This window comes from Bombus impatiens, unplaced genomic scaffold, assembly GCF_000188095.3.
Source record: "Bombus impatiens unplaced genomic scaffold, BIMP_2.2 scf_1311, whole genome shotgun sequence".
Classification (NCBI taxonomy): Eukaryota; Metazoa; Arthropoda; class Insecta; order Hymenoptera; family Apidae; genus Bombus; species Bombus impatiens.
In genome coordinates this window covers 39,055-57,772 of record NT_177730.1, presented here as the reverse complement: position 1 = coordinate 57,772, position 18,718 = coordinate 39,055, and the positions used below count along the sequence as shown (strand labels likewise).

Genomic DNA, 18,718 nt, shown 5'->3' with positions numbered 1-18,718 from the left:
GCGCGGACCCTTCGAGGCCAAGGGTCGTACCCGCCTACAGCCCCTTCTGTATTTTATCCGAATGCTCATGGCACTCAAAATACCATTAAGCAGCCTCTCTTGCTAACGCCGCCCCCGCCGTCCTACGCTACTGCGACTGCTCGAGCACGTCAGCTGCACGAGAGCATGCTAAAGTTTGTGCATGAGATTTTATTCGGTTTCATTTATTAGCTGTCGTCTACCTTTATCGTACACGAAACCTTCCGGTTTCTCAAGTAAACGTCGGTTTAGGGGGAGAACGCTCAACGAAGATAGTTATTAACGTGGAAGTTATCAAGCCATAATTTCGAGTTAATGGGAAGACCGTAAGTGGGCTAGTAAGAACGTGAATTTAAGTAGTACCAGATTATTAAACTTCAGCTTCATAAACGGGGTAATTATGGAGCTGCATTTAATACGATAAAGGTTGAACGTTAAGTGAACTGCGACAGTTCGTCAAATTAATTTTACGATGCGGTTTGAAGTGGGATTTAGTTTTATGACGATTGTTCTTTCGGATCATGCGATGGGTGTTAAATTAAGTTTAGTACAAAAAGTTGGCACTTAATCCCTTTTCATAACTGTCATCAAATTGAAGACTTGATGTGAGAACCATGAAATTTTAAACGGATCAATTGTGAATTACATAGTTATTTCATATTAACGAACGTACAGATGTTACATCAAATCTTTACTTGTTCGCTTTACATAGACGATGTGTTTTTTATTGGATTTTATGAGATGCATTAATTTTCTATTTTTACCAGTGTGTTGAATCAATTCAGTTTACGGTTTACGATGTGATTTGTTTATGTCGATAGATACTATGTTAGGTCTGAATGTTGCTTTAATTGTTCACAACACTCTGGTGGCAATAATGCAAACAATATGGTACAGCTATTGATCTTTCAACCTTTACAATGAAATGAACGAAATCACATAATCGCTTGAAGACGAATTAATCATGGTTATCGCCAATTATATTTCAGGACAATAACTGTACAATCGTTTGGTTTCCTCTTTGGTGTTCTTACAGCATTCTGTCAGTTCAAATTTTTTTAAATATTCATATAGATATGTTTCTCAATTTTCTCCATTACTTTTTCTAATCGATGTTTAAAGCAAGGAAGAGAGTTCGTTTTTGCCTTTTTTCTATACATGAAAACATTAGCGATAGTATGCTTTTGCGCGTGTTTTCATTTTTCATAACGTTCATGTTTAGATTATTTTACGAGATGAACGAATGATACAGAGTTTTCTTGATAGGAATTAGACATCAGAGAACCGTCCGAGAGAAAGATAATGCTGCAACTTTGTTCGTTTCGATTTGCCATTTACAGAGGTGGGGGTATTAACGGGAGCGGAGGAGGCGGGGATCACAAATCGTCTCAGCATAATCAGCAATCGACAGGTGGACGAGCTGAGCACCGTTCTGGGCTCGGAGATCAACCTGGCCAGTACGCGACTTTGAGCAAACAATGCAAGACCCTCGAGTCCAGTGACTTTTACTGAGGGCACGCCCCCGCAGGGCCCGGTAATTTCACTGTTAATCTTTTCTTTAATTTAAATACAAGTTTCAAATTTTGAAATGAAGATTCTGTTTTGGAATCGTAGGTAGAGAACCACCTTGGACACCAAGCGTGGCGTCCTTCACCGGTACCCTGTCTCACAACTCTCACGGACCTGCTCATCTGGCCACGTTCCAAGACTCTCGCAAAACACAGACTCTAGACCCGAAGAATCTAGCGAATCTAAAAAGAGGCCCGACTCCAGCTTGGAATCAGAATCGCCCGTTGCCACCAAATCCCAGTAGTCAACCGACCTGGGAGTTCGAGTCTCGTTCGCAGACCAATATGAATCAATTTCGATCCCTGGTGCGAAACAAGACGCCAAACATTCGGATTCAAGACCAAATGCAAGATCAGGTGCGAACATTAGATAGAAATTTCACTAGGAATCAGTTCAACGGTACGACGCAAAACAATGCTGTACCAAATATGTACGGAACGTACAATCGAGCGCAATCGAGGCAAGAAAACAAGTCAACGGTGGCGACGTTGAGTCAAGTACAGGGTAGCGATCCCAATTTGTACTCCGTAACAGAGTTATAAAATCAAACGACACACCAAACGCATAAAAACTGCCATTATTAAGATTTTTGGAATATCGTCCGATGGAAAGTTCGCTGTGGTCACTTTCATTCAATGTCTATTAAAAAATTTAAATCGTCAATGCACAATATCATTGTCCCAAGGGACTCCTTTTGAAAGCGACCAAGCACCAACGTGCATATTTTCATATATGCGTTCTTATTTTATACGCTAAACCCGAAGAAGAATGGCTCAACCGTTTGGTAACTTTTGATAAGAATCACGAACATTTATATACGTTTAAACGTAAGATTTCATAAAGGGTCTACGTTTTAAGAGTACAATCGGTGGAAACTGCGCAGCTAGAGTTTTCACCCATGCTTTCCGCAACGATATTCAGAATTTTCGGGGAATCAAAACAAAAGGGGAGAAAGAGTAAGATCATACATGTTTTGTAACTATACGATAACCATTCGCACATTTAATATTTCTCATCAGTTTCACAAACGAAAAGGATGAAAAACAATAAAGGAATTGCTATACCAACGTGTAAGAGTTTCGACGAAGATAGTTGTGCAAGCAGGAGTGGCGACCCAATCGAGAAGGTCGGCGAGTAATGTGAGTTAGGAAAAATGGGGGCAAAAAAGAATTTTAGAATCGGAAAGATCACCAGCGGGATGATGTATACCGCATTGTAAAAATTTGCGCTGAAATTGAAAAGCGATTAGAAAAGGTAAAAAGGATTCATTTACATTGATAATCGAAGTATATTTACATGAATATTACTATATGGAATTTTCCTGTGGAAACTTGGAGAACACTAATACGATCACTTTTCTTCTTATCGTTTATTTGTTCGAAACAATGAATATTTAGATCTGCGAAGTCTTGTATGTCCGAGACTTCGTAATTGTATATCATGTACAGTTATTCTTATCATTCTACGTTAGTTTATTCTGTAAATGATTATTGCTTCTTGATCGAGCAGACGAATGATAGATTATGCGAACAAAGAAGTTGATTGCCATATTTATTATTGCTTGTTAATTATTCATTTTCATTAACATCACACAAGAAAGCACAACTGTATACATAAAGTATTAGTATGTATAAATCGCCTACAAGGAAGATGCAGAGAACACGTTTATCAGGCATCTTTGAAGATGCTGGAAATTTGTTAAGTTCCGTTTGAACGTTTCATGTTCATGGAGATAATTTATGCTGTTAATTTTTAGTCGTTATCGTGGCCTACTACTTTCTCTTATATATAATCGTTCTAAGCTACGTGCATCGTTACTCGCCCACGCAAAGTCATCTCATTCCGACATTTCAGTTCCGTCTCCTTTTAAATTAACGATATCGTACCGAGCTGTAAAGATGAAACTTTTTGAACAACTTTTTACACGAATTATATGGCGATTATACCAAATGTAAACGATATTCCACGACACAATTTTTATATACTTTTGTATACTTTTTATCGAAGAAAGCACGAGACAGAATTATCATTGATTTTTCGGTGAACCATCTCAGTATACAGTTTATACGTTTGCGAGATAAGTATATACATATTAACATAAGAAGTTACCGCACGAAATACAGAACGAGTGATATGAATATATAAATATATATATAAATATATATATTATATATTATATATATATGTGTATGTATATTTATCAACGTTAATATTTAAAGTTCGCAACGAGACGATGAGTGTTCGTGAATTTCTATCGCAAAATACATCACGATGAACCGAAACGAGAAAACTAACGATAACCGTTGAAGAAACGGATTAAAAAGAAGAAACAAAAAATTCTGCCAATACTCAGGCAAGCATACGTTTTTAAGTACAAACACGGTGAAAGCGCAAGCGTTATGTACGTCAGGTCTTTTTTCATTTTTTATATGTGACGAAAGTTCTAGAATCATCTGGTGTATCGATATCGAGTATCCAGATTGCATTTCACGAATTTATCCTTCGAGCCAGAGGGATGTTGGGATCTTGAAGGATAGATCGATGAGAATACCAATTAATCTATGATTTACACACACGCGCGCGCGTGCGCTCCCACACACACACACACACACACACACACGATGTTAATTTAGATCATAAAATTTGAACGAAGGAATTATCGACAGTCAGAACATTTTTTTCTCTTCTTTCTCTTTGTATATTTACTGTTTAAAAAGTTCAGTGAGATATTATTCGCAAATATATTGGAAGCAACTATCGTTGCTCGATGATGGTATTCTCGTCGATCAGAACAAAGTTTTCGTAATATCGGTGATTTTCAACCGAATAGGAAATAAAGCAAAAAGTCGAGATTGAATTATTTGCGGAGCGCAAAGTCTTCCTTGTAACGGTACTCCTAGTTGAAGGTGTCCGAACGAGATCATTCGCGATTGGTGAAGATAATTGCAACGAACCAGCGGACGACTTTATATTCCGCATCCTATTCAGCGAAAACGTGTGTAAATAGGCAGTAATACGATAGGCGTATAAGGTTGCCGAGGAAATGCGAGGAAGAACAAAAAAAAAAAAAAAGAAAATGGAATGAAAAAGGAAGAAGGAACAAGAAGATGTACGTGTGATATAACTTAAATTTAGGTGTTACAAATTTTACACAGAGATAATATCGTTCTCCTCTGCCGTTTTCTTTCGTTTCTTATCGTTTCTTCGCTTGTAAGGAGGAACAAGGGAGGGGAAACGAGCGGCGATATCGCTGAGAAGGAGAGCCGCCATTACCGAAGAAATGTTTTACTATTCGTTTACGTTTACACGATATTATCAAGAGAGTTTAGAGGAGGAAATACGATTTTACGTTCACTGTTCGCAACGAGCATAGAAACGGTGTAGGTAGAAAAAGCATGATTAGGTATAAACACGTTTGATCCATTGTACATAGTTGTAATATTTATTAAAGTGCATAAAGTGCATAGAGTATAGCGACACATAGATTTAGTCATTAATTGATCATAATCTTAAGATCGAATCGACGAACGAGATCGGAAACGAATTAGAGCGTGCGTATGTGTGTGTATATGTGAACTTCGTTTTCTTGAATTTATCGAAGAAAAGGAACATCCTAGTCAGTGAGAAAAACAAAGGTTTTTCTTTTCGTACACGTTCGACTTTGTCCGGCAGTTGCATACGACAGAGTTTCTTGCCAAAACCTTTCCACATGGCTCAATTTTTCAAACGTTTTTTTTTTTAGAAGAGTTCGTTATACCTTGAATTGATGTATTTCCCTTAATTTTAAATATTCTACTTAATTAACTATCGATGAGGAAGAATTTAGCTGGCAAGGGAAAATCTTTGGATCCAAATGAATTTCTCGTCGTTCTTAGATTTTAAGCGAAGTTAGTAATCTCGAGTACGTGAAGCAAAACACGAGCGACATCATACGATGACCTTCATATGTCCCTTTTGAGTTTCGGCTGATACGATGGGGTTGGATAATATTAGAGTATAGCGACACATAGATTTAGTCATTAATTGATCATAATCTTAAGATCGAATCGACGAACGAGATCGGAAACGAATTAGAGCGTGCGTATGTGTGTGTATATGTGAACTTCGTTTTCTTGAATTTATCGAAGAAAAGGAACATCCTAGTCAGTGAGAAAAACAAAGGTTTTTCTTTTCGTACACGTTCGACTTTGTCCGGCAGTTGCATACGACAGAGTTTCTTGCCAAAACCTTTCCACATGGCTCAATTTTTCAAACGTTTTTTTTTTTAGAAGAGTTCGTTATACCTTGAATTGATGTATTTCCCTTAATTTTAAATATTCTACTTAATTAACTATCGATGAGGAAGAATTTAGCTGGCAAGGGAAAATCTTTGGATCCAAATGAATTTCTCGTCGTTCTTAGATTTTAAGCGAAGTTAGTAATCTCGAGTACGTGAAGCAAAACACGAGCGACATCATACGATGACCTTCATATGTCCCTTTTGAGTTTCGGCTGATACGATGGGGTTGGATAATATATATATAATATATATATATAAATATATATATATATATATATATATATAGATATATATATATATATCTTGTATACTGCAATATCTTTTTATGTAAAAGTGTATATATTTTTATTTTCGTCTTATTTTAATAAAGATTAACTAGAGATTCTTTGCGAATAATTTAAAAATAAAAAGTATTTTTATTTTCTATCGTATATTTTATTGACTCCATCGCATCGTTGTCGCTCAGTATCGAGAGTATCGAGTATTATTTAAAATTTTTAATTAATCAAATGATAGAGTATTTAAGTTCTAGTAGGTTAAACAAAAGTGGGGAGCAAAGAATAAAGAGTTAACGTAGAAAGACACTGTATGAACACAGTCGACGCGAGACAGTCGAAAGAAAAACCTTGACCAGTCTCTGTCGTCTTCAAGACTGTTAAAAAAACGCGCAAACGGGATCAACACGGTATTTTCCGGATTTACGAAACAAATATCTTTGCACGATTTGAGAAGATCGTATGATAAAAAGGGAAGACTATCTTGTATTTTCTTCTCGAAAATATCTTTGTATGTTCTAATCAGAATCGGCCTGACACGAAAGTCTGAGTAAATCCTCGTCTCTCAAAGAGGAGGGCAGATCCACGGATTCGCGAGAGAGACTCGAAAATATCGATAAATTCTAAATATACGTGCACGTAGTCTAGATGGTCGTTGACGAAACTTTAATTCTAATCCTTTGTCAATTTGTATCATTGTATCGAGCAGCAACCTGCACGAGATCAAATTGAGAACCACTTTTTCCGATGAGTACAACCGTATTTAATTTTTCGCATCATTTTGATACAGTGTAAGTGGCGTGAAAGAGAGTTATATGCGTACGAATGTATGATAGGGAGAGAGCGAGAGAGAACTAATTATTTTCAGAGGCGTTGATATATATAGTGGAAATATAGTACGAATATAGGACGTAAAAAAATCTTCTCTAATCGGTGCATTGTTCTGGCCTATGAAACTTTTTAATTAATTGAACGAAGAACCTTTAATGAGATTAGATGATAAGGAAAAACAAATCAAACGTCAAGATTATCGAACGATATAACGTTTCGATTTTCACGAGGGCTAATTTTCCAAAGCTGGATCCATGACGAATGTACGATCGATTCTCGAAAGGTGTCGTTTTCCAATGAGATAACGTCTTGTTGGAACGCGCACGTTCTCTTTACACGAAATAGATCCTTTAACACGATAATCACAATTTCTTTCGAACACGGATATTGACGAATTTTCGTTGATAATTTAATTTAATTAAAACTGAAATTCTGAAAAACTTGATATTCGTTCGACGCAAACATCGCGCGAGAAATATTCGCCACTTAGAACTAGAAAGTTTAGATTCGATAAATTTTGTTCGTATAATAGACTATACAGTGTGTATGATTTCACGGATCAAATCTCAGCAATAAATGTAAAATTATCGTTTACGAACTTCTCAATACTATCTATTCGAATATCAAACAGCATTTAATCGATTAGTATCACATTTAATAAATAATCGTTTTATATCTTACACGCATAAATTACAGCTAAGAAACAGTCGATTTGTTGGGAAAAAGAAATATCGCACCGAATTGCACACACTGTACAGTTCAAGATATAATGTACGCACTCGAATGAAAGAAATTTTAACGCGATCGTTCGGTGTACATCGATGAACACGTTCGTTCGTTCGTTCGTTCGACCAAAAAGAAAGAAAATGAAGTGCAACTGAGATCTTTGGACCTTGGAAATATCGATTCACGAAAATAATAGAGGGTATCGCCCCTTTGTTCTTGTGTTTCTTCTCTCTCGACGTACGAAAGAGGTTTAGTCACAAAGTGTGCAGAGGCTATTGAGATTTTACGTAAGTTTAAGATTTCTATGGTGTTTTTGTACGCGCGGAAAGATGCATTCTCAAGCGTGTATTGTAAAGAGAATTCTTTGAGAGGCATATATAAAGAGCAAAACGAAACTCGTTAATCGATACCGTTTTTGTGCATTGCGAATTACGTCTAATTGCCATATTCCAGACTTAATTCCTCCTATTGTAATGGTAACACGAATATTATGAAGAGAGAAAATAAAAAGACATAAGATCCACCGTTGTCTACGTTTAAATAACACCACTGCCCCCTCTACGGTGTATAATCTGTACAAAGCATACTCCTTTTAGATGGATGTTTGATTTTTAATCGATGAAACAATGGAAAATTGTCCTGGATCTTTAAAAAGTCGTTAAAAAAAAGATATAATAATTACATCTTATATTCTCTTGAATGCCATCTATACGTAATTTCCTAATTACATGTAACAATCTAGATTCCTTTGTCCCTTTCGAGGAAATGTTCTATATCTTTAAAAAAATGTTAATTTCAATTTAAAAAAGCACTCAAAAACTTGAAGTTATGTTAAGATCATTTATTGAATTGCAGTACTTTATTAAAACAATTTTGGTACATAAATATACATATAATTTAATTTCTTTCCATTCAATGTAGCTATCAACAATTTACCGAATACTGTAATAATGTGAACGTATTTCTTATGGTTTTTTAACACAACAGAACTAAGTAATTCCTATTCCGTTGCAAATTACACATTATTACATCGTAACAATCCAAATTTCTTGAATGTAACTCTACATTATCGCTCTCTCTCTCTCTTTGGTTATCGTTCTAATATCGGAACATTGTTCTGATTTTCCTTCTTTTTTTACACGCTTTGTTAGATGCTTAAAGAAAAGCTTAATTTTCTCGAATAAATTTTACAACGCGTGCGTAATACCTTCTTTTTTAAATGCTCGAAGCAATCGCGACTTTATTATGTATGTGTCTTTTTTCCGTTCTTAATGTATGTTGTGCTTCATGAAGAAAGAACTCGCAAATAAAATGTAAAAAATGTAGTCTGTAAAGTAAAATGTGGAAAAATTTAAGTTTGATTGATAAACTTATTCAGAATGTATGTGTACATATCGATGTAAAACACTGTTGTTGGAAACTTAAATAGTCAGCTGTTCAATTTATGTAGTTTTGTTGTAAAATCGATACTCATTCGATAAACTAAAAATTTAAAGGCAACTCTTTTCATGTTGCGTTATGAAAGTAAGAAGATACGCTTCTGATTATTGTGCTACGAGAGAAATACTTTAATGAATGAGGAACAGTTATCACTTGTTGCCAAATTAACTCGTAGTAAGATTAACATCTTTGCTTATTATCAGTCTAATAAGTACACAAGCCATCTTCGATAGATCTTGCTAGTATCCATGAAATTAAATTGTCGATGAAAGTAATAAAACGGATAAAATAGAAAAAATAATACGACTAATCCAAGATGACAGAAAAGTAGCATAAAATAGTTTATTGAAGAAAGAACGACAGAAAGGACAGCGTGGCTTTACCTTTGTCGATTTATTAAGCTCCTCAACGCTTTAGAAACGCTAATTCTTTTGCTGTGCTCTGAGAATGTAAAGGGTAGCTTCTACCGAAAACGCTCGATCGTTTCACCTAGAGCATCGCTCCTTTGTCAAGTTCAGAGATTTGAACTTAACGAACTGAATCTTCTTCGATTAATCGTATCGTTTAATGTTTACTACGACTTCACCTCACCGGATTCTTCTTTTACCTGCGGGTGGGGTACGGTATTTGTGATTACAGAGATACTTTTTCCGCTCTGTAAACTGGAATGGCTCGATGAACGACTATGACTTTGGCTACCAGCGCCAACTGGAGTCTGTACAAGGGGCTGTGGTGGAGTTCTAGCACCAGATCCATTAATCACCGTGGAGTTTGGTTGCAATTGCATATGGTATTTGTAAATATTCTCTGTACTCTCGACAACTCCTGGATGCGAAAAATATGTCATTGACTAATTAATTAATTATGGATACGTAAAGGAAGTTTAACGTGTAAATAAAGTATGTACCGGCTTGTAAATTTAAACTACGTCCACGAACTCCAGTTTCTTTCGAGGGTGGACTCCACCAATTGACGAAAGTTCCAACGACAGGCACGTGTCTAAGAATACCTTCTTGCCATAATTTTTCTGCATTTTCTCTTTCCAAGTCCGTCTGTGCTGCTTCGATACCTCTTTTCACCACTTCGGATATAGTATCCAATAGCTTGGAGCTAGCTTCTACTTTTTGACCGACTTGTAGAACTAAGGATAGTAATTCGGCCACATCTGTGAAAAATTATATTTTGTTTCAAGTCCACATGCTAGATAAACTCAAATCAACTGTGGGACAAGAAATGTAAATCTTTGCTCACCTGTATCTTGTGTAACCATACCAAATCGTACACAAGCTAAGCCGTCGGCGCCTTCTCCTAGAGAAAATGCCGCGTCTGTGTTCCGTAAAGCTTCAACTAATTGCGTGTTTAATCTGTTCAATTCCTCTTTTGCCTGATCAGTCATGACGTGGATCCAAGTAGGAGGTGCGTATCGTACACCGCCTAAACCTGCCCAATCAGGCATTTCTACCAAATGTAAAGAGTCATTTTCTGAGACTAATCGCACGAACGTTGCTTTATGCTCGACCGTTGCCTGTAATATTTCCTATTATGCAAATGGCAGTGGTTAGTTGACAAATAATTGTCACTACCTTAACTGCATATGACCGTCACTTTTAAAATATACTCACTATCTGCTGTTCCAAACAAGCTATTACGTTATCTATATCCTCGGTCGTAGGAGGTTGGTCTGGATTTTCTAGAGGACAAATACGAATCGCAATACCATGATGCTCTATTTCACACAGCTCTATTTGTACGTTTTCAATGTCTCTTTGAAGAATTTGTCCTAACCAGGAATTTAATTTATCGTAATAAGGAGGAACACGTTCTGTTGTCTGTGGATCCCTGTCTGCAGGTACAAATTGAAACACTAATGCACTGGCTACAGCTTCGAATAGTTGTGGATTATTCACGGGGTTTGTTAGGAGCTCGTTTATGGTATACGACCCTGTTTCTCCTCCAGGTGGTTGACTCTGGAAAACAAACCGTAAGATTTGGAACGAAAATTCGAATTATGGAACAGGATACCATTGTTCGGATCAATTACCAGTATCCTTATGCAAGAAAATTTCTTAATTTTATTGTATAATTCTTCCACAGCCAAAAAGCATCTCTTTAATCTATTATGTACACCATCTCTACCTAACACTTGCAAAGTGGCCCACAAGGGTAAAGTCGGTAAACGTCTTGACAACGAATCTGTCATTAAACCTGATACCAGAGACAAAGTTGTGTCTCTTGGAGTAGGTCGACCACCTTTCGTATCTGTTAATCTATACAGTGTCTATGTATACATTAAGAAAATTTCAACAATACCTAAACAGTTTTTCAACCGAATGTATATATGTATAAAAGGATACTACTACTGGTAGTGATGGTATACCAAGCCATATTCCAAGAGGTAACGTAACACTATCTGCGATCTTCGAAGGCTGAAAATCAAGAAAAAGTCCGTATATTACACACTTTTAACCTTAAAGGATAAAATGAAATAAATACTAAATATGAACACACCAGATCCTTCGCAGAATTATTTAACGCTAACGCGGCTAAAGAATGACCTCTAAGGTGGAGCCAGACATTGTACTTGTCGCAAATTGCACGCAATCTAGCGATATTGTCGCAGTGTCCCGTTAATACTGATCCCGCCTCTGCCAATACCAGGAGCGGTGTCACGCTATTTGATTGCGTGTCTTCCGCGAGGCGGCGTTCCAAAGCTGACACGTCCATGCTATATCGCGATCCAAACATTGTGTTATGGGGGATGGGTCTTACACAATGGAGTGGCAAAGAAAGCTAAAAAATAGAACACAAATCTATGGTTATACGCCCACATTTTTTGTGAATCAGACTGTAAGTTTATATACCTGTTTGCACAGATGTTGAACCACACCTAAAGGTGCGGCCACAGAACTGTAAATTAAAGGTGGTGAGGCCGCAAGCGCGGTGAAACCTTCCTCCATATACCGGGGATATTTCCTGTGTAAAGCCAACCTGGTCACTCTGACTAAACCTTCCAAGTGATCTTCGTGAAACGAAGAAGCGCAATCGACGAAACGGAAAATATGACTTAGCCATCTGGTTGTATCTGCGGCCAATCGGCCAGCTAATCTCTGAGCATGCGATTTTGGAAGTGCGAGCGCGTAAGCAGAAACAGTGTGTGCGATTAACGCTAATTTTGCTGGCTCTGTTAATGTTGGTAAGGTAGTCACTTGACTCGTTGCCGTTTCCGTTGTATCATCTTTCACCGGTTGGGGAGCGTCTTCGTGAATTACCAAGTCCTATAAGCATGATTTATAATTAAATTTCAAGTTTTTCCAAGAGTATAATTACAATCACTAAATAGAAATATATGTGTATGAACAAGAAATATATATGTATGAACAAGAAATATATTTGTATTATAATAAATACATGGTCGTGAGTGTAACTCAAATTACGTATATTTTAATGAAAATTGAATAATGTTTACCTATTACAATTAATATATCTATTACTACATCCAATAAAAGATAAATACAAATCGATACATGTTTGTAAGAACATCACGAAATCATATATGAAAAGTGAGAATGAAACCCTGACATGAATGGATCAAAATTTTTGAAAATTTTTACATTTTTTGGCAGATACGCTCAATTGAAGCCCTGACATGAATGGATCAAAATTTTTGAAAATTTTTACATTTTTTGGCAGATACGTTCAATTGAAGCCCTGACATGAATGGGTCAAAATTTTTGAAAATTTTTACATTTTTTGGCAGATACGTTCAATTTAAATAATTGAAAAAAGAGCGGCAGCTTCCAATTCTAGAAGAACAGTTAAACGATTCGTAACAATCATAGACCCACGTGACGAGTATTCGCCAAAATCAGAGCTATACCGACCAATTAACATGCAAATCTAAGGGAAACAACCAATAGCCGCGAATCAATGGTTTCTGCTAGCGTCGTATTTACCTACCTGAATTAAAGTTAATATTTCGTCGGCAGTTTTTGATTGCGAGAGGAACCCAGAGGGATTGTTCCAGGTGGTACCGCCATCGTCTGCTGCCTTCTCGACAGCTTCCTCGAGCCTTGATATCACCTGCGAGGCTTGAAACTCTAATGCGGCTACTTCGTTCGACGTAGACCCACCTCCGGTACTGACCTGTCAAATTGATCGAAAAAGACCGGGATAATAGGGTATTGTCGGTAGCAAAATTTCTTTCGACACTTCGAAAGCTACTATTACGTTATCACGCACTGTCTTGATCACGGCTGACACGAACCTCGAGTATGTTTTGCGCTATACTTTCCATCGTCGCTTTATCGTTTGTGTCAGTCTCCTCAGCCATCGTGGCAATAGTCGTCGTGGCGCAGTACCGTCGCAATTCGACTTCCGTTCACCGCCGCTGAACACTAGCAAAATTCCCACAATTTCCGTTCTACGATTAAAAATAGATTTTATATAGATGTATACCCTCGAAACGCGATACACTTTAGGTTCGATAAAAGTATTTTGTATTCTTCTTCTGGCATTAGCTGGTAATTAAAGAAAAGACGACTAGTTAGTTGATACGGTCCTTATTTTATCGATACGGCTTTTATCGCAGTGCCAGTTGTTCAATTCGCTGATTAGCTGAAATGCAGTACTTTGCATACGTATCAGCTTATTAACATACATGTGCTTTTAATTTAAACGAAGGACTTCGAATGAATATTGAAAATATGTTAGTTATTTGCAAATGTTCGAAGAAACAACTCTTATTAACGCGATTAAATTTTTTTAATCGTTTTTTCCGATTTTATTAGAATTTGCAGAAATGGAAATTACGTTTATTTGAAAACATGCAATTGATAATATTAAATAAATGAATATTAAAGTGCACAGTTTTTTATTTCACATTATGGTTTTCTGTACAATTCTAAATTATTTATATGATTAAAATTATTAAAATTTTTTATAAAAACAATAGTGTAAAGCATAATTTAAATGTACACTTAAATGTTAATCTTTACTTGTAAGATTTACTTATGAACAATGTACGCAAAAACATGGAAAATAAGTTGATAAAATGATAAAAATAGTGGAATTGTTTTATTTTTGTTTAATGGATCCCTGTAAATGCTTACTTTATTACAAAATTCTATTAAATCCATAGAAGATGAATTTCCGTATATATTTACATAAAGAATTAAACAATTTCAACTATAGCACCAACTTTGGTGACGATTTCCTTTATCTTTTCAGCCTCTTCTTTCGAGATATCAGATTTGATTGTAGCTGGTACACTCTCAACAAACTTTTTGGCCTGTATAGAAAAAAAATTACAAATTTTAATCAATTTGATAGGATTTTGTTGTACACAATATATAAGGCAAAAGAGTTACCTGAACAAGATTACAATCTGGTAATATGTTCTTCATCTCTTTTATTAGAGCAATCTTTTCTTTTTCATCAAAAGCAGTAAGTTTAATAGTAAATGCAGTTTGAACTATTTGAGGTTCTTCACTCTCTTCCTGAAACAAGACAATTTTTATGCATATATGTATAAGTATATAATTTTTCTTAACTTTACGAAATTCTTATAATAGCAGCATATATACTTCTACTTTTGGTGCAGCACCAACAAAACCACCCATAGGCATTACAGGTGCATCTGGCAAGTTTAATCTCTTTTTAAGTAAGTCACTCAATTGAGCTACTTCTATAAGATTTAAGGAAACAATGTGATTAGCGATCATCTCTATTTTAGCATTAACTGGTTCTTGCTGTGTAGAAACAGACTCAGACACAGAAGTTGTACTAGCTGTAGCAGCAGCTGCAACTTCTGATTGTTGAATAATACTAAAACATAAGAATTAAAATAAAATTAAGAGAGTGTGAACGATCATTTTCTAAAACTACAAAAACTACTATTGTAAAATAGACACATCATTTTTTACAATTCAACTTGTTTCATCATACTGTGTTACATCATTTTGATGTAATTATTCGAACTGTATTTTATATATTAAATAGTAGTTTAAAGACACCCAGAAAAGTGAGGTTATGCAATCACGTTTCACTAAATTGCATATTTTCAACATAATAATTCGTACCATTTGTGAAATTGGCGAATTTGATGGATATTCCTTTGACAGCTAAATCGTAACGTATGCATTATATTCATTTTACAGTGGTTTATAAAACTAAAACTTTTTTCACATAAAAACAGCGAACAATGAGAATGAAAACGTTAAGATATGATAAATGGATCAAACGTTTCACCACGACATCTAGGATCATTTTAGAGAATTTATAACGCCTACAGTACCATTGATGATAAAAATGTTTTCATTAGAAAATAGTAAAATAAAAGCCGATTTGTAATAATTCGATAGTTGTATTAAAACGCATTAAAAAATTACTGTTTAAAAAGCTCAGATTTTCGGTTTACTTAATAGTTCGAAAATAAAAAATAACTTCATTTAATAGTTTCAAAAACGAACATTAATTTATGCAGTCGGGACGTATTTAAACTAGAAAATGTTAAGAATATAACATGTTCTGCACAAAATCACTGTTTCAACAGTTACAGAAGTATAAGATTCTATATTTCCTTCGCAAACTATTCTATTCTATACGTTACTTGTAATTTCACACTATACTGAATCGATAACGTTGCATGCGACAAGAAAATGATATGGGGGGTCAGGTGAACCCCAAACATGGTTCACGACAAAGCATTGAATATCGCGTGTAGTCTGTGCCTCGTCGGCCATAATACATACGTATATTATATTTTTGATTGGACATTAGAAACATTAAAACTATCGGAAATATATAATCGTATATTTAGTTAAAAAGGTACAAAAAAGACTTTCCAATCTTTAAATTTATTTATTTTAAATAAAGATAGTTGTCTACGAGATTTTTTACGAAATGGAAATATTTATTAATTACGTTTAAATTAATACATATAAGATCGTAAATACAGTACACAGATCAGTATGAATACATAACAATTATCGAGTGAAAATAATATACAACGAAATATACAATTCTGCACTGTAAAATACAGTTTTCTTTATACAATTCTTAGATTGAATAAATCACTTTACTAATACACAAGTTTTATTACTTGCAAGTGTGCATCATTTTTATCACTTGACGAGTTCTTCATCAAGAAACAAAATTTGTGCTCTCTTATTTTCGAATTCAATCAATCGTTTTGATTAGAGTATTTTAGACTAAATTATAACTTTACACATTTTTCGGGTTGATTTTTCTTCTCTTTTTATCACTTTATTTCTTATGAAAAAATTTCTCGTAAGTCGTATCGTTACTCTTTTTAAAATAGGTATTCGAACAATTCTACATCTCTGCACATCAGCGTGTTATTTCAATAACTTGGTGTAGTAGTAAATGTAATTAATCAATCTTTCCCCAAATAAAGTACAAATTATATTACATCAACCTACAAACAATTCTTCAAGGAAACATGATATGAAGGATGTGAACACGTTAAGCAATTCTCCTAAACTAACTTTACACAACTCCTTAACAATGTGTGACCAGTTTTTTTTACATCTATCGTTACTGTAGCATTACGGAAGGAAGGAATCATCAACGTTGTTGGATAAATATTACAGACGAATAATGATCAACGTGGTGTCCCTCGAATTGTTTGTATAATGTGGTTGCAGGCAGTTGAAGAAAGGAAAGAAAAAAGAGAAAATAGTCTGTACAAAGATGATTCAAGGACGGGTCGGTAACCACGAATCAATTGTCTGTCCATTAGTCGAATAGAAATAGTGCGTTTCTTCGAAAACTACAATTGGGTACAAATTACTGTCTCGCAGAACAGTTATACATCCTACCATGAGTAGCGTGACGTTAAAAAACTTATATCCTATTAGTCTTGGCCCTATATAATTACTTCTGCGTTTCATTATTTAATGTATGTATAATAAGGCTTCTTCGATGTCTGACTCTCTCGTATGTAGCAAGAAAAAAAAAGAGAACATAATTAATCCTGGAGTTCTATTACATACTCCTTGCATATGACGGATTAATTGTTACGACTAGCTTGAACAAGATCTCAAAGGCACCCGCATCTTTGCCTTTCCTTTTTATCTTCTTCTCTTTCCTCTATATATTGGTACGATTATGATTTAAGCTCGCTAGGTAATCGCTAAGATGGACCTACGTTTAGAAATTGCGACACGAAGACGGATCGGTACGATTTCTTAAACTAGAATCGGAGAACAATAGCGAGTAGTGTAAAATCTGCTTCGGCAACTACTTAATTACAAATAAACATTTGAACATTTGAACATTTGAACATTTGAAATGCGCTATTTCCTGTAAAAAGGGCTCGATAAGTAGAAAGAGCTTGACTAGCGATAATCGATACACTTTGTAATATAAAAAAGGTTGCGGTTATCTACAAAGATCATTACCAAATGTATTCGAAAAATCTATCGTGATATATTTTTCTTTGCCTAAATCATTTAAAAATGAAAAAGCAGGAAGAATAACCTAGACGAATAAGTTACTTTTAACGCATAATAACAAATCTATGGATTTCGTAGATAACGCGGATCCACGCTTCTGTAAATTAAGCTTATATTTCAGTTTTTTTGTTGCGAGAATTTAAATACTGTCAGGATGCAGGCTCTTAATTGGATCTTATCAAGTTACTATTTAACTTTCGCGTACTATCATAACTATTATATTGCGATATATATAATGCACAAAGTTACGCGCCTCGTGCGTAATATGTATATTTATATATATGTATATATTTATATTTATATATATATAATTCAAACGAAAAAAACGCAAATCGTTCTAGCCTACTGTCACGTAATTGGCTAACATGCCATACTTACAAACTGTACGACAATGTACAGTTTAAGATGATTTCTGGCATATCGAGGAAACGTTTTGAACTAGTCTTATCTATACACTTTTCATTCTTCTCTCAAATAAATACACAACTATCACATTAATGCACGCGTCTTACCAATTCGTTCTCGCGTTTATAATTGTTCGTTTATAATTGTTTGTAAAGTCTTTGTTCCATTACACTTCCTAATCACCTTCGGTTGGAGGTAAAGAACCTCCGGTTCTTCTTCTTCCTTGCAAAGAACGCGAAACGGCATTGTCACGCGCGAAGGTTCCGTATAAAATAAATATTTTACGCATATTTGGATTGCTCGAAGCAATATCGAGCTTCGGTAATTCTCTAAAGCTGCCAGAAAATAAGAAAGATTTCACTCTTTCCAAAATTGTCTCTTCTTTGTTCTGGACGAATCTATCATCCCATCGATCGATAAGCTACACGCGTCATATTCTTCTACCAACTTCCCCAAACATTCCGCCGAAGCTTCCCTCAGAACATCTTTTACCTATCTTTTTGCGAATTCTACGAAAAGAAAAAGTAGTCTTTTCGCGTCTAATTCGAACTTGTCCAGCACCGTCGACGAGATCGTTGGATGTGTATACGGTTTACTACCTTCAAAGTTACTACAGCTTTCAACGTCTCTCTCTCTCTCTCTCTCTCTCTCACTCTCACTCTCTCTCTCTCTCTCTCTCTCTCCCCCTCTCTCTCTCTCTC

General features: G+C 35.4%; 4 protein-coding genes across 14 annotated transcripts in view; 2 read left to right on the top strand and 2 right to left on the bottom strand.

The window, feature by feature from the left end:
- LOC100748668 (protein tweety) overlaps positions 1-1,761 on the top strand; it is a 40,795-nt gene extending 39,034 nt beyond the window's left edge. For 6 of the 9 annotated variants that reach the window (XM_024371423.2, XM_012392178.3, XM_024371420.2 and 3 more), the window contains 3 exons: positions 1-173; positions 1,359-1,552; positions 1,633-1,761. In XM_024371423.2, the coding sequence (XP_024227191.1) occupies positions 1-173; positions 1,359-1,530 (345 nt within the window). In that variant the 3' untranslated portion in view covers positions 1,531-1,552; positions 1,633-1,761. The remainder of the gene's footprint in view (positions 174-1,358; positions 1,553-1,632) is intronic. The other 3 variants (XM_033323911.1, XM_024371427.2, XM_024371419.2) reach the window with 2 other exon arrangements.
- LOC117152377 lies at positions 1,749-4,683 on the top strand. Its single transcript, XM_033323912.1, has one exon. The coding sequence runs from the start codon at positions 1,872-1,874 to the stop codon at positions 2,127-2,129; it is 258 nt and encodes an 85-aa protein (XP_033179803.1). The 5' UTR covers positions 1,749-1,871; the 3' UTR covers positions 2,130-4,683.
- A 3,841-nt stretch (positions 4,684-8,524) lies between these two features.
- Positions 8,525-13,603, bottom strand: LOC100748547 (putative pyridoxal-dependent decarboxylase domain-containing protein 2). 3 transcript variants are annotated; one of them, XR_001102696.3, is made up of 11 exons: positions 13,403-13,599; positions 13,096-13,281; positions 12,000-12,413; positions 11,647-11,928; positions 11,493-11,564; positions 11,180-11,416; positions 10,761-11,105; positions 10,390-10,675; positions 10,046-10,303; positions 9,522-9,963; positions 8,525-9,025 (listed from the first exon to the last, which is right to left on the bottom strand). XR_001102696.3 is itself a non-coding variant. In XM_012392197.3 (11 exons), exons 1-11 carry the CDS (start codon positions 13,466-13,468, stop codon positions 8,984-8,986), a joined length of 2,394 nt encoding a protein of 797 aa, XP_012247620.1. In that variant the 5' UTR covers positions 13,469-13,603; the 3' UTR covers positions 8,525-8,983. The 3 variants fall into 3 exon arrangements, 2 of the variants coding, with proteins under 2 accessions (XP_012247620.1, XP_012247617.1); XM_012392197.3 differs by having other exon boundaries at positions 9,746-9,963; positions 10,390-10,663; positions 13,403-13,603; XM_012392194.3 differs by having other exon boundaries at positions 9,746-9,963; positions 13,403-13,600.
- Positions 13,604-13,991: 388 nt separating this feature from the next.
- LOC100748429 (39S ribosomal protein L12, mitochondrial) lies at positions 13,992-15,406 on the bottom strand. The gene is made up of 4 exons (XM_003493798.4): positions 15,216-15,406; positions 14,721-14,961; positions 14,505-14,633; positions 13,992-14,425 (listed from the first exon to the last, which is right to left on the bottom strand). The coding sequence occupies exons 1-4, from the start codon at positions 15,284-15,286 to the stop codon at positions 14,309-14,311; spliced, it is 558 nt and encodes a 185-aa protein (XP_003493846.1). The 5' UTR covers positions 15,287-15,406; the 3' UTR covers positions 13,992-14,308.
- Between the last annotated feature and the right edge of the window lie 3,312 nt (positions 15,407-18,718).

Coding starts and splice junctions, on each gene's coding strand:
- LOC117152377 (XM_033323912.1), top strand. CDS start 1,872: ATGAATCAATTTCGATCCCTGGTGCGAAACAAGACGCCAAACATTCGG.
- LOC100748547 (XM_012392194.3), bottom strand. CDS start 13,468: ATGGCTGAGGAGACTGACACAAACGATAAAGCGACGATGGAAAGTATA. Junction 11,929..11,999: donor TTCAACATCTGTGCAAACAG/GTATATAAACTT, acceptor TCTATTTTTTAG/CTTTCTTTGCCACTCCATTG. Junction 9,026..9,745: donor ATACCGTACCCCACCCGCAG/GTAAAAGAAGAA, acceptor TTTACTTTACAG/ACTACATTTTTTACATTTTA.
- LOC100748429 (XM_003493798.4), bottom strand. CDS start 15,286: ATGAATATAATGCATACGTTACGATTTAGCTGTCAAAGGAATATCCAT. Junction 14,634..14,720: donor GTGCTGCACCAAAAGTAGAA/GTATATATGCTG, acceptor GTCTTGTTTCAG/GAAGAGAGTGAAGAACCTCA. Junction 14,426..14,504: donor CAGATTGTAATCTTGTTCAG/GTAACTCTTTTG, acceptor TTTTCTATACAG/GCCAAAAAGTTTGTTGAGAG.